We start from the raw sequence: 15,686 nt of genomic DNA, 5'->3' as shown, positions 1-15,686 counted from the left end.
AAAGCCGTAAACACGGGCACCCTCATAGATATCATCCTAACCAACTTGCCCTCTAAAAACACCTCTGCTGTTTTCAACCAAGATCTCAGCAATCACTGCCTCATTGCCTGCATCCGTAAGGGGTCAGCGGTCAAACGACCTCCACTCATCACTGTCAAATGCTCCCTGAAACACTTCAGCGATCAGGCCTTTCTAATCGACCTGGCCGGGGTATCCTAGAAGGATATTGATCTCATCCCGTCAGTAGAGGATGCCTGGTTATTTAAAAAAAATGCCTTCCTCACCATCTTAAATAAGCATGCCCCATTCAAGAAATTTAGAACCAGGAACAGATATAGTCCTTGGTTCTCTCCAGACATGACTGCCCTTAACCAACACAAAAACATCCCATGGCATTCTGCATTAGCATCGAACAGCCCCCGTGATATGCAACTTTTCAGGGAAGCTAGAAACCAATATACACAGGCAGTTAGAAAAGCCAAGGCTTGCTTTTTCAAGCAGAAATTTGCATCCTGCAACACAAACTCAAAAAAGTTCTGGGACACTGTAAAGTCCATGGAGAATAAGAACACCTTCGCCCAGCTGCCCACTGCACTGAAGATAGGAAACACTGTCACCACCGATAAATCCACTATAATTGACAATTTCAATAAGCATTTTTCTACGGCTGGCCATGCCTTCCACCTGGCTACCCCAAACCCGGTAAACAGCACTGCACGCCCCACAGCAACTCGTCCAAGCCTTCCCCATTTCTCCTTCTCCCAAATCCAGTCAGCTGATGTTCTGAAAGAGCTGCAAAATCTGGACCCTTACAAATCAGCCGGGCTAGACAATCTGGACCCTTTCTTTCTAAAAATTATTCACCGAAAATGTTGCCAGCCTGTTCAACCTCTCTTTCATGTCATCTGAGATTCCCATAGATTGGAAAGCAGCTGCGGTCATCCCCCTCTTCAAAGGGGGGGGGGGGGGGGGGGGGGGACGGACGACACTCTTGACTCAAACTGCTCCAGACCTATATCTATCTAGACCTATATCTAAGTATGGTTCCCAATCAGAGACAACGATAGTCAGCTGTCCCTGATTGAGAACCATACCCGCCCAAAACAAAGAAATACAAAACATAGAAAAAGGCCATAGAATGCCCACCCAAATCACACCCTGACCATACCAAATATAGAGACATAAAAAGCTCTCTACGGTCAGGGCGTGACAGTCAGCCTTCTTCTCTGGAGCCATCTTATACATACACACATATTGAGATGGATATTACACTCATATGTACAGAGACCGTATTGCTTCAATTGCACCCATATAAAATTCAAAGCCAGCTGTCTGTTTGTGGACACACACACCTGTTCTTACAGGTTCTCTCTCGGGCCACACCTTAAGCACACAGGGGTTTATTGAAATGATAAATGGCAGGTTAAAGATCCTGTATGACTATTTTAAAAAAGCAGGTTAAGCTAAGCCCCTCCTCCTTGGAGTCATAAGTGACAGGAAGCTATATCAACATGGCAAGCAATTCAGCAGTACACTACATTTCCCATGAGTACCATAGTCTGAAGAAAAACACAAAAACAGAATCTTTGTCAAAACATATCTTTAATCTAATCTGAAAATATTTTCATCAAATTCTTGCCAAATCTATACAAAATATTTGCAACAAATAAGAGTTCTCCCAATGTTTAAGTCTGTAAGATATACAACAACTCCAGTTACTGTAGCTATTGATGAGGTTGTCTAATATAAAAATAAGCTGAACACAATTAATATTTCACAACAGCAGGGTTTATGTTCAGTTCTGCAGGGGGAAGATACAGTATATAGCTATACAACAGTTGCACATTCAGACTCAAATCCTTTACAAAAAAACTATTTGGCCAAAGTTAGAAAACACAGGTCAAATCCTTATACTGTATACATTATTCACACTGTTCTAAAGCAATATTCTGAAATCTTGATCAAATAGATGCATACTACACTATATGATCTATGTCAATTTGTCATTACTGAATTCAATTAAATGGAAGAGGTTTTAATCTGATCTTGAAGTCCTTTTACACACACACACACACACACACACACACACACACACACACACACACACACACACACACACACACACACACACACACACACACACACACACACACACACACACACACACACACACACACACACACACACAGGTTAGAATATTAATACCTATATTATCAGACAGACTCCACCCTGCTCCACTCACTCATATTGAGATGGATATTACGCTCATATGTATAGAGACAATATTGCTTCAATTGCACCAATATAAAATCCAATATAAAATCTTACCGACCTAGTAACAATTTGAGCACAGCCAAAGCCTACTGAGCTAAATATCAACTGAACTTAAATTTGGATATCGGGACCAGAGTAAAAGAACTAGCCAACGATAAATAAAGAGATGTTAATAATAAATACAATGATTAAATCCTTGTTTTGCTGTGTAACCTTTGATGACACTCCGCAGCACAGCCCGAAGAGATGATCAGGAAACTCCACCGCTCAAATCAAAGCCCTACCGTGGGCTGTAGCCTATCATCATTCACATCACAACTACACTCTGTTCTTTTTAGGTTGATTTTTGGAGGTATCAGACAGTAGCAAGACTTGAACCGCTCAGGATACCAGGCTTTCATTTCTACTGGCCTCCCTCAACCACCTAATAGCATTAACAGCAGCATGCCTGCCAGCTAGTATTAACCCTGTACTTGGCTCCTGCTCTTAAAGGGATATTTCACCCAAATTACACAATGACACATTAGTTTCCTTACCCTGTAAGCAGTCTGTGTACAAGATACAGTATGACAGCAATCCATTCTTTGGTTTAGTTTCCCTTGCACGTTTTCCAAATGCCAACATTTGTAGCACAAATCTGTCATGGGACCAATTTTATAATTTATGTCCAAATTATCCTAAAGTATCGTGAAGTTCACCAAAGTAACTTATAGATAGATGATTTGAACATGATGCCCAAAAATGGCTAATAATCGGTCCCATGACTTGAATGGGATTTGTGCCACAAATGCTAAACATTTACATTTGGAAACAGTGCCAGGGAAACTAAACCAAAGCATGGATTACTGTCATACCTTGTACATAGAATGCTACAGGGTAAGGAAACCACCCAAATTACAAAATGACACATTGAATTATCCCTTTAAGGACTCTGATTTGTTGGGCAATGTATTGATTCACTGGTATTGTTGTTCCCATATGAACTCAATGTATAGCAGTTAGTGATTGGTCGAAAAGCAAGCACATTATGGGAAGAGACAAGAACATCCACAATGAACCAAACCAAGAATCCTAACAGTGTAGTACAGCATTGCATTGCATAACATACTGTGTCAGGGGAACCCATTGACTCTCACATTTCCTGCCTTCACCACACCTCACACCTGGAATACAGCTATCAAACAATAAAACAAATGAAAAGACTAACCAAATACAAAATGTTACACCAGCCTTATTTGGTGGCACCTTCTCATAAGTGTAAACTTATTAGTGTAAATGGTGTGTTGTGTTATGTAATGGCTACAACACGTGTACAGTAACGTTCATTCAACACACAGATAGAGTGGAAGCTTCTGTAGTGATCTCTAGAGCAGAGGCATTTTCTATCAACATGGGGGTGTTGGTGATACATATGGGCTATAGAGTTCTCCTCTCCACCTGCTAAAGTCATCACTAACATAATGGAGGCACAGCACTTCATGACATCTCTAGTCCAGTTTCAAGCACTGGTAGGGCACTGCATCTCCAAGCTCTTAAACACAACATTATACAATAACAACCAGAGGGGGAAATAACTATGATCAGATCCTGTAGTGTGTGTGTGTGTGTGTGTGTGTGTGTGTGTGTGTGTGTGTGTGTGTGTGTGTGTGTGTGTGTGTGCGTGCATGCGTGCGTGCGTGCGTGCGTGCGTGCGTGTTCAGCAGTCCATTCTGTCTGAGATTCCTTCCTACAATAAGAAGGTTTGGCCAGAAAGCATCCCCAGCGCTGAGATGGAGAGAGGAGAAAAGTGAGCGAGGAATGGATCGGGGGAGAGTCTCTTCAGCCCTGAGTGTTGGTTGAGTGTTGCTCCCCAGGCAGGAGGGCCCCCAGGCCCATCAGATCACCCCATAGTCCCTGAGGGCCTTGAGGAGCACCGTGTCCTTGACGGCATTGAATACATTGCAGATGTTGTTGGTGTCGGTGGCGCAAGTGAAGTGGGGGTACAGCGTCTTGCTCTCCTCCTTGTCCCGGCTGCGAGTCTGCTGCTTATACATCTTCTGTATATACTTCATAGCATCCTGAGCGTCACGTCGCTTTCCTTCAGGTGTGGGGTGAGGGGGAGGACAGAGGCAGGATAGAGATGGAGAGGGAGGAGAGAAAGAGAGGGGAGAGAAGAGAAGAGGTCAGGGGGTGTGGGTAAATGGGAGAGAGAAATTGGAGGCCAATAGAAACAAAGATGAAAAGCAAAGGATAAAATCCCAAGATTGTACAGAAGTACAAAAATCATTAAATATGTTCTAAAGCAACCATCGCATAATGTTACCATCGCAACGCTATAGCGCAAAAAAGTTGAAATAGCAACTTTACATCAAACGGCCAATATGGATGAACCTAACCTCAGGGCGTCAGGTAGCCTAGCGGTTAGAGTGTTGGACCAATAACCAAAAGGTCGCTGGTTTCGAATACCCAAGCGGACAAGGTGAAAAATCTGTTGATGGCACCTAATTTGCTCCAGGGGGCCGTACTACTATGGCTGACCCTGTAAAACAACACATTTCACTGCACCTATCCGGTGTATGTGATAATAAACAAAACTTCAATTCAGAGTTTATGGAGGAAGGAATAAAGTCTCCCCAAACCCCCTGGAGGGATGGCTTGGCGATGCAAAGTGCAGGGTATTTATAGTTGCCATGGGCAACATGCCGGGGGAGTGGACGTGTGGTGGGGAAGCTCTAGAGAGGCTCGGCAACCTTCCTTCCACATCAGTGGAGGCACATCGTTAGTAAACTATGTACCCACAGCATACACATGAAATCAATCACACATTCAACCCTTGCTGAAACAATAATCCCTGCATTAAGAAATAATGATTTGGTACTTAAAGAACATTATGTTTACTGGTTTTGCTATAGCCAGCATGGTTATGTATTCATGTGAGAACTCACCCTATGAAACCCCTTTCAAAAGAGGTTTGAAATGACTTTCTAAATTACTTTTTTGAATATCATAAGGCAGGGCATCAACTAGATTCTTGAGTGGATGGTCAAGGGGCTGGGACATAATTACAAAAAAAGACGCAAAAAGCCCAAACAGATATAATATTTGAAAAAAAACAATCATTTCAAACCTGGCTTACTTATGTACACAATCACATATACAGTATCTCTCTATTACGCATGGGAATACTTTGGAACAGATTTACAAAACTAAAATCACTTGGAGCTAATTTGCTGGTGGTTTTACAGTCTTTTTTACATGTCCAACTATAATGCAAAAACCCACCAGTTGGGGTCATAAGGTCTCTGTTATTCCAGCCAGAAGCAGCAGTTAGTTTTTCTTTCTCAGAGCGATGAAGTTGTAGCTAACACCAAGGGATGTGACTCAATGAGTTTACATCCATCATCACACCTCTATTTACCTCGATGGAGGGGATGTGTGTGTGTGTGTGTGTGTGTGTGTGTGTGTGTGTGTGTGTGTATGCACGTGTGTGTGTGTAGACCTACCTGTGAACCCTGGGAAGTACTTCTGCAGGTCGGACGCCTGGATCTTATCAGCGAGGATGTCTGTCTTGTTGAGAAAGAGGATGATGGAGGTGTTGAGGAACCAGGGGGAGTGGATGGTGGTGTAGAACAGAGCCAAGCTCTCCTCCATACGGTTCTAATGGGGGGAGAGGAGGGAGGGGCGGGGGGGGGGGGGGAAGAGAGAATATGGGGGCAGGAGCACAGCGGAGGTTAATGAATTTAGAGAGAGTCTCAAAAGTGTCCAGGAAAGATAAGCGGCTTAGTGAGCCTTGGTCAGGAGGGAGGGAGGGTTGGAGAGATAGTGGTATGGCAGCAGGTTTTGATACGCAACACTGAAACCTGTTGGCCATGGCCAGAAAAACCTCTGGATAGAAAACGGTTTACTTGGTTGAGACCAAAATACAAACTATGCTATGAAATGAAGGCCAAGGACAACACAGAGGATAAACAGATAGACAGACCGATAGACAGGCAGATAGACAGGAAGGCAGGCAGACAGGCAGGCAGGCAGACAGACAGATAGGTAGAGACAGACAGGCAGTCTGCCAGTCAGACAGACAGAGACAGGCAGCCAGCCAGTGTGTAAGACAGACAAGCAGGCCGAGACAATCAGACAGGCAGAGAGACAGAAAGACAGACAGGTACTCACATCGGTCTCTCTCTCCTCCAGGACCTGGTCGTACTCACTGAGGGAAGCCAGGAAAATGAGGGATGTGACGTCCTGAAAACAATGGATCCACTTCCGCCTCTCTGACTTCTGTCCACCCACATCCACAATCCTACCCAGTGAGAGAGAGAGACAGTTAGAAACACCTATTAGAGCATCTTTCAACACACACACACACACACACACACACACACACACACACACACACACACACACACACACACACACACACACACACACACACACACACACACACACACACACACACACACACACACCATTGTGACCTTTATCAATAAGGTGTTTGTGATGCCACGCAAGGCAGGGGCCTTGTCTCAACGAGGCAGCTGGTCAGAGTTGTTAATGAGCGAGAAGTGTTTGAGGTGTAGCTAACACTGTGAGAAAGGCTGAGAGGCATATCCTCCTGTGTATGCCGAGACTTATTTCTTCTCTCTCCTTCTGTCACACATCAAACCTGTTTTTCACAGTTTTCAAGTCCCCATGCAAATGAGCCTCATAGAGCATTTGGCTCTAAATAAAGGCCATAATTGATACCTCACCATTTCTATCCCTGTATCCTGCCTGCCTGATTACAGAGACAAATTACAGTCCAACCTTTCACAACAGGGGTGGTGAAAAACACCACACCTGAACACAGCTGGACCTTTCATATTAATAACACAAAGGTTTCGTCAAAAACAATGACATTGCCATGTTCAAAATCACAAAAATAAATGTGTATGTTTTCAGCAAGTTTTCTGGGTAATGTGATTGTATGTGCTTGTAATTCCACTGTGTCTAAAACAGCCAAGGGTAGAGTCGGACAATATAAAAGATAGCCTATAGCTTAGTCCACAATCTCATCAGCAGCTCTGGTGTTCTATTAGTTCCCTTGAAGTCTGGGTGAGTCCAGGGTGAAAAATCTGAGTGATATGAGTGAGGGTGCGGTCACCTGAGTGTGATTTTCTCCACAGTGAAGGAGTAGTCATGGATGCCGGTGGTGGGGAATCGAACTCGCAGTACGTCCTGAGCAGTGGGGATGTAGTCTGGGGCTGATATGCGGTCCAGATTTGTCATGTAGCTGAAATGGACAGAAGCAGAGAAACAGGGATAGGGGAAAAGCGAGAGAGAAACAGACAAAGAAAGAAAAAAAGAGAACACAAAAAATGTGATACAATTATCTTTCCCATGGTAATGACAATGGTAGTAGCAAGTTCATTCTGTACATGAGACATGTAATATCAATTGTATATTACATACAACAACAATCAACACAAATTGAGTCGTGCAGAAGGAATTGAGCTGGGAAATTAGAAAAAGGCACATGGAGTCCTTACCACTGTGTTGGGATTATTGTTTTAATGGTTTATGTTGACACAACCTGTCATTAATTGGATGTTGACTGACTGTGTGCATGTTTCTTATCATGCTGCTATAATGACTCAGAGCTAGCTGAGTAAATACTGAGAGAGCAGGGAGAAGGAGAGAGAGGACAGGAGGGGAGACAGGTAGGGACAGATAGCAGTCCAACATTAGGCCTATTTCATTTTCTCGTAATGTGATGCATCATTTATTTTTGACATCAACTTGTTGACTTTGTCTGTATCAATCTATTCAATTTCAACTTAGTAAATTAATTCTAAAAGGAAAATAACTTTACTATCGGGTAGCTTTCAAGAATGGGTGGAAAGTGAAAAAGTATACTTTTGAGAAACGATCTGTATTGTGACCGAGTCCACAGATGACGCAGTCCGTATTACACTCCTCACTGCCCTCACTCACCGGGACAAAAGCAATACCTATGTAAGAATGCTGTTTGTTGACTACAGCTCGGCATTCAACTCCATTATTCCCTCCAAGCTCATCACCAAGCTCAGGACCCCGTGACTGAACACTGAACACCTCCCTCTGCAACTGGATCCTAAACTTCCTGCCAGTCTGCCCCAAGGCAGTGAGGGTAGGCAACAACACATCCACCACTCTGACCATCAACACGGGGGCCCCTCATGGGTTTGTGCTTAGTCCCCTCCTGTACTCCCCGTTCACCCACGACTGTGTAGCTGCGTACGACTCCAACACCATCTTCAAGTTTGCTGATGACACAACGTGGTAGAACTGATCACTGATGGTGATGAGGCAGCCTATAGGGAGGAGATCAGAGACATGGCTGTATAGTGCCAGGATAACAACCTCTCCCTCAACGTCAGCAAGACAATGGAGCTGATCAGGACTACAGGAACAGGAGGGACAAGCATGCCCACATCGGCATCGATCAGGCTGTAGTGGAGTGGGTCGAGAGATTCAAGTTCCTCAGTGTCCACATCACTAAGGAATTAACATGGTCCACACACACCCACACAGTTATGTAGAAGGCACAACAAAGTCTCTTCTCCCTCAGAAGGCTGAAAAGATTTGGCATGGGCCCTCAGATCCTCAAAAAGTTATACAGCTGCACCATTGAGAGCATCTTGACTGGCTGCATCACCGCTTGGAACGGACTGCAAGGCACCAGACCAAAAGGCGCTACAGAGGCTGGTGAGTATGGCTCAGTACATCACTGGGGCCGAGCTCTCTGCCATCCAGGACCTCTATACCAGTCGGTGTCAGAGAAAGGCCACAAAAATTGTCAAAGACTACAGCCACCCAAGTCATAGACTGTTCTCTCTGCTATTTGATTTGATTTATAAAATGAAATCAAATGGTGCCGGACAAGATGGCTGTTTGTGAATATGTGTTTTTAACATGGCTGAGATCTGGTTGTGCATTTATTTGTGGAGAATTAGCCCCCTCCAATGGACATCATGTACTTTGCAGTTGATAAGGACAGTGTACAACGCACAATGCTGTACAATGGGGACACAGTTCTGTGAATGAAACAATCGTTTTTTTTCATTCATTGTGATTATTAAGGTATAACATTTTGTATTGACATAGGTATCTTACCAAGGAAGCAAAAACCATCTACTTCATATTTTTTCAGCCTCTACTGAAAAAAGCAGGTGCAAACTTAGCAAATATTTCACCTGGGGCAAACGCTTAGTAAATGTCTCCCATGGCGAGAGAGACAGAGAGAGAAAAAAACAGAGAGCGAGACCAAGAGATACTGGTGGTACTCACTACTCTGTGGAGTCCAACAGCTGGTACTCGCTGCGGCGGCTGTAGCAGACCCGGAGGCCTGGGTCGGCCCAGAGACGGCGGATGGCATCCACATTGCCTCTGTCCAGCTGGGTGACAGAGACATCCACATCCTGCACCCACCTGTCATACATCTGAGGGCAGATAGATAGATGCTAGAGAGGGTGCCTTTCACTCATGGTTAGGCCAGTTTGATTGAACAGTATGTAACCAGACCCTGACCTCATTCTCTGGGTAGGCATAGGGCAGTCTGAGGGTGATCATGGCCCGGGTCATTGCCTTCACAGCTGTGAAGATGTTCTGGTAGATGAGCTTGGCGTAGTCCCGTCTTTCCTCCTCAGAGAAGCCTCTTCCATGGATGATCCTCATCTGTCTGATGAAGGTGGTTTTCCCACTCTCCCCCGTGCCTGAGGATACATAGCCCAGTGGACAGTCAGAGAGAAGAAGAATATGTCCACTTCTCAGAAGATGATTAAACAATGCAATGTTACAATAAGTTGTTGATACACTGAAGAGAGTCAGAGCCATCATTACACCATTCAAATTTGCATTTGGAAACATTCAAAACCTCACACATGCTTTCAAGCGATACCAGCCATCTGCCTAGTGATATAACCTGGACTCACGGGTAGACATAACATAATTTACATTTACTATGTTACGTCTAGTCTATGAGACCAGGCTGAGTGACAAACCTGCTATGAGAGGAAACAGCCCTCAGGTAAACGCCTAAGAGGAATGCATAGTTAACCATAAACTAAAGCTTTCGTGAAGTTGACAGATTTTACAGCTATAGGCCACCGTCAAGTCAGGGTGGTAGTTTATTGTAGCCTAATTAATTGGTTATGATACAGTTATTACACTTGAGAACATATTCCACATCTGACTTGTCCTGTCCAAAGTACCCTTTGCAAAGGATTCAGGTTAAATGTTGGGTTTATGTGCAGGCTACTAAGGTTTGAATAAATAAATCCTGTCCAAAGTACCCTTTGCAAAGGATTCAGGTTAAATGTTGGGTTTATGTGCAGGCTACTAAGGTTCTAATAAATAAATCCTGTCCAAAGTACCCTTTGCAAAGGCTTCAGGTCAAAATGCTGGGTTTATGTGCAGGCTAATAAATAAATGTAATTTAATCATTTCTCTAGTTCTTCACTTTTTATTCCCCTTTCTTCAAATGGTTGAGTTTTTATTTGACAGAGTATTATGTGTATAGAACTCCAGGGATGCAACTTAGGTTTTAGAAGTGGGGGGACATCATTTTTTGGTGCTCGGAGACGTCTGCATGGTCCTAAAGCATACCGTTACACAGGAAGTTCACCAGATGTGGCATCATTCATTTTCAACGAGTGCACACAGAGAAATGTGCGGGGAAGTGTCACGTTCTGACCTTAGTTCTTTTGTTACCTCTTTGTTTTAGTATGGTCAGGGCGTGAGTTGGGTGGGTAGTCTATGTTCTTTTTTCTATGTTGTGGTTTTGTGTTTGGCCTGCTATGGTTCTCAATCAGAGGCAGGTGTCGTTCGTTGTCTCTGATTGAGAATCATACTTAGGTAGCCTTTTCCCACCTGTGTGGTGTGGGTGATTCTTTTCTGTCATGTGTATGTCACCTTACAGAACTGTTTCGTTTCGTTCTCCTTTGTTATTTTGTTTAGTGTTCTTGGTTTAATAAATATATGATGAACACTCACCACGCTGCGCTTTGGCCCTCACCTCATTCCAACGACGAGCATTACAGGAAGGTGTGAGTATGCTGCTATTGGATCAGTTGAAAAGGTTAAGCTCTGCTCAACTTATGCACATGTTACGCGGCCACCACTGACGTTAACTAATCAAGTGAGAAACAGATGTTTGCTTTAAAATCTTCCGTTCATGAAACATACTGTAGTTTAACTTGTCATTTGTTACGGACAAGCAAAACCAAAAAAATATATTGAGGAAAGCCAATCATCTTTGTGTCTGGTTTTCCAATTCTATATGATGTAAATTTGTTAGAATACAGAGACAAAATCAGAAGGTCAACGGCATGGAGGATTGCAGAGATTGTTGGTGTTGATGGTGGGCGAAGAGAGATTTGCACAACGTTTGCTTGTGCTGCTAGCTAGCTATGAACTAAACCTAAACTTCAAAACTGTGATCAAAGCCACCATTTGTAAATGTGTTGACTAAATTAAATTGTGAAATTTGCCCACCAAAGTGTAGAATTCACCAGTAACACACATTATAACATTGTAAATTAAACACTTTAATTTCCCATGTAATATGTTACCAATTGGATTATGGTATCTTAACATTATGATCCTCATATTTTAGCTTAGTTATGGCTCTTTCATTATACCTGTGTCATGACGTTGATTATTATAGCTCACTTCCTATAAAATACATAGGCCTACATGTATAATGCACATGAATGCATTATAATGCTTCAGTCTGGTTTTAGACCCCATCATAGCACTGAGACGGCACTTGTGAAGGTGGTAAATTACAGTGCCTTGCGAAGGTATTCGGCCCCCTTGAACTTTGCGACCTTTTGCCACATTTCAGGCTTCAAACGTAAAGATATAAAACTGTATTTTTTTGTGAAGAATCAACAACAAGTGGGACACAATCATGAAGTGGAACGACATTTATTGGATATTTCAAACTTTTTTAACAAATCAAAAACTGAAAAATTGGGCGTGCAAAATTATTCAGCCCCCTTAAATTAATACTTTGTAGCGCCACCTAGGTCCTTCTACTTACAAAGAACAGATTTGCCTCAGGGACCCATAAGGTCCGGCATGATGGACTTTCCACATGTTGTGAAAAACACTTGCAAAAAACTTGATATGTGGCATCTATGGACAGTCTCTCAATGCAATATTTCCCAGACTAGTACCTAAAACAATGTGTGAGTTTAGCTATTCTCTGCTTCAGATGTACAATGACAAGGGCGCATTGCACATGCCCATCAGGCCACTAATGTTATTATACTGCAGGCCTATGGCTGCATTGGTGATGCATGCCAATATAATAACCTGCAAAATGGGTTCACATGGCTGATATCCTGAGACAGAGTGACAATTCATTAAAACAGATTGGAAAGCTCACAACTGGACAAATGCTAATTTGAAAAAGCAACACAGAAACACAGACAAATTAAAGACAGATCCCCTTCATCCCTTTTTATTGCAGAATTGTGACCTGTGATTAATGAACATTGACACTAGTTCATCTTGAATAACAGTTTTAAGTTAACAATTTAAACAAGTTTAACAACTTTACTTCAATGAATCAACAATGAATGAATCAACTCAGTTTATTTGTACATTTTGAAATGACATGTTAACTTGTTCGTACATGTTAGACATCTTAGTATGTAGGCTATTATTACTAAAGCATACTTTCAGTTGAACAAAAACTAGTCCATACCAGAGGTGGCCAACCTTGCTCCACACCCTGATCTACCTGGTGAGCAGACTTCTATTCCAGCCCAGCAATAATACAAATTCTTATCAACTCTTTAGGTTCGATAAGTTGTATCAGGTGTGTTACTACTGGGCTTGAACAGATGCCTGCACATCCAGCATAACTCCAGGAGCAGGATTGGTCTGCAGGTTTGAAGCCTACATTGTGTGTGAATTTTAACTGTATTGTTGTGTACCTTTGCTAACATAAGTACACATACAACCCATGGCATACAAGAATGTGCCAGCAGTCTCTTGGGACATCCATTGGGACCACTTAATCTGAGGACAGACTTTCAAAGCTCGCCATATCTGAGTACAGAAAACATAAAAAAGAAACAGGATTCATTATATTACAATTAGCAAGACAACCATGACTAGTATGTTGCTATTATCTCACTGTCTTCATATTTTTCCTCTCTATGGACTAGAACTGGAGAAGCTTTTCATAATGTTCCCCCTCAAAATGACCTTCCATATACAGTGCATTCAGAAAGTATTCAGACCCCTTGACTTTTTCCACATTTTGTTACATTACGGCCTTATTTAAAAATGTATTAAATTGTTTTTTTCCCTCATCAATCTACACATAATACCCCATAATGACAAAGAAAAAACAGGTTTTTATAATGTTTGTAAATGTATAAAAATAAAAAACTGAAATATCACATTTACATTAGTATTCAGACCCTTTACTCGTTACTTTGTTGAAGCACCTTTGGCAGCGATTACAGCCTCGAGTCTTCTTTGGTATGACGCAACAAGCTTGGCACACCTGTATTTGGGGAGTTTCTCCCATTCTTCTCTGCAGATCCTCTCAAACTCTGTCAGGTTGGATGGGGAGCCTCAATGGACAGCTATTTTCAGGTCTCTGCAGAGATGTTCGATCAGGTTCAAGTCTGGGTTCTGGCTGGGCCACTCAAGGACATTCAGAGACTTGTCCCAAAGCCATTCCTGTGTTGTCTTGGCTGTGTGCTTAGGGTAGTTGTCCTGTTGAAAAGGTGAACCTTCGCCCCAGTCTGAGGTCCAGAGCGCTCTGAAGCAGGTTTTCATCAGGCCAAAGAGTTCAATCTTGGTTTCATCAGACCAGAGAATCTTGTTTCTCATGGTCTGAGAGTCCTTCAAGTGCCTTTTGGCAAACTCCAAGTGGGCCGTCATGTGCCTTCTACTAAAAAGTGGCTTCCATCTGGCCACACCACCATTAAAGCCTGATTGGTGGAGTGCAGCGGAGATGGTTGTCCTTCTGGAAGGGTGTCCCATCTCCACAGAGGAACTCTGGAGCTCTGTCAGAGTGACCATCGGGTTCTTTGTGACCTCCCTGACCAAGGCCCTTCAAACCCGATTGTTCAGTTTGGCCGGGCGGCCAGCTCTAGGATGAGTCTTGGTGGTTCCAAACTTCTTCCATTTAAGAATGATAGAGGCCACTGTGTTCTTGGGAAACTTCAATGTTTTGGTACCTTTCCCCAGATCTGTGCTTCGACACAATCCTGTCTCGGAGCTCAACTGACAGTTCCTTTGACCTCACAGCTTGGTTTTGGCTCTGACATGCACTGTCAACTGTGGGACCTTATATAGACAGGTGTGTGACTTTCCAAATCATGTCCAATCAATTGAATTTACCACAGGTAGACTCCAATCAAGTTGTAGAAACATCTCAAGGATGATCAATGGAAACAGGATGCACCTGAGCTCAATTTTCGAGTCTCATAGCAAAGGGTCTGAATACTTATGTAAATAACATATTTTCACTTTGTCATTATAGGATATTGTGTGTAGATTGATGAGGATTTTTATTTATTTAATTCATTTTAGAATAAGGCTGTAACGTAACAAAATGTGGAAAAAACAATGGGGTCTGAATACTTTCAGAATGCACTAGTAGTCTTTTCCTTTTTCTGACAGCTGGAGCAGCAAATCCTTTCACCCTCTTCCATTGCTGTTGTTATCTACAAATGCATTTGGAGCATGTGTTTTTTAATTTACAGTGATAAATAGGCCTACATCAAGATAACAAGCTAATAGGAATTTAGCTAGCTGTTGATATTTCACTTAGCTAGACAGTATGTACAGTTGGCTAGCTAGCTAGCAGCTCACTACCCCACACAGAGTGGCCTTCCTATGCTAGCTAGCAGCTAATATATAGTACATTGTTTCTTTTTTTCATTTTCAAAATGTATACTTACTAGAATACATTCACACCTATGCCCTCGAAGCAGCCAGTCTTTTGCAGCGAAGAGTTGACAAGCAGAGGCCCTTTTCAGGTCAAACAACAAATTCAGCAGAAGTTCCACCCCCATTAATTTTCAAATTAAGGCACACAGAGAAATGTGCGCGGGATTGTGGGAAGATGAGCGGCGAGAACCCTGCTAGTGGAGCAATACAAAAAGTTGAGCTCTGCTCTACTTTATGCAAATTGAAAACTAAATTAAGTGAAGCGTTGTCAAGGAGGCACCGCCTCTGGTAGAAACCAGAGTGGCACCTGTTATCATACCATACCAGGCCCCACACGCAGAAATATCAGTCCACAGAGAGAAGGACGAGATTTAACTTCACTCAACTTTCTAGAGCAATGGTCACCAAGGCATTCCTAGTCAATTGCCAAACATTTCTGTAAAAAACCCAAAGATAAAGCCTTGTGTTCCTTTTTTTGTTGGCGGTAGATGCACCCG

General features: G+C 42.8%; 1 protein-coding gene across 3 annotated transcripts in view; it reads right to left on the bottom strand.

The window, feature by feature from the left end:
* Nucleotides 1-1,583: 1,583 nt before the first annotated feature.
* LOC110521467 (guanine nucleotide-binding protein subunit alpha-14) overlaps nt 1,584-15,686 on the bottom strand; it is a 28,107-nt gene continuing 14,004 nt past the window's right edge. For all 3 annotated transcript variants that reach the window (XM_090231408.1, XM_021599039.3, XM_021599038.3), the window contains 6 exons: nt 9,799-9,983; nt 9,559-9,710; nt 7,394-7,522; nt 6,424-6,553; nt 5,757-5,910; nt 1,584-4,351 (listed from right to left, as the gene is read on the bottom strand). In XM_090231408.1, the coding sequence (XP_090087534.1) occupies nt 4,149-4,351; nt 5,757-5,910; nt 6,424-6,553; nt 7,394-7,522; nt 9,559-9,710; nt 9,799-9,945 (915 nt within the window). In that variant the 5' untranslated portion in view covers nt 9,946-9,983 and the 3' untranslated portion in view covers nt 1,584-4,148. The remainder of the gene's footprint in view (nt 4,352-5,756; nt 5,911-6,423; nt 6,554-7,393; nt 7,523-9,558; nt 9,711-9,798; nt 9,984-15,686) is intronic.

This window comes from Oncorhynchus mykiss, chromosome 4, assembly GCF_057628025.1.
Source record: "Oncorhynchus mykiss isolate SJ-2025 chromosome 4, ASM5762802v1, whole genome shotgun sequence".
In the NCBI taxonomy this organism is placed as follows: Eukaryota; Metazoa; Chordata; class Actinopteri; order Salmoniformes; family Salmonidae; genus Oncorhynchus; species Oncorhynchus mykiss.
Note: the sequence above shows the minus strand (reverse complement) of the source record. Positions and strands in the feature narration are given on the sequence as shown.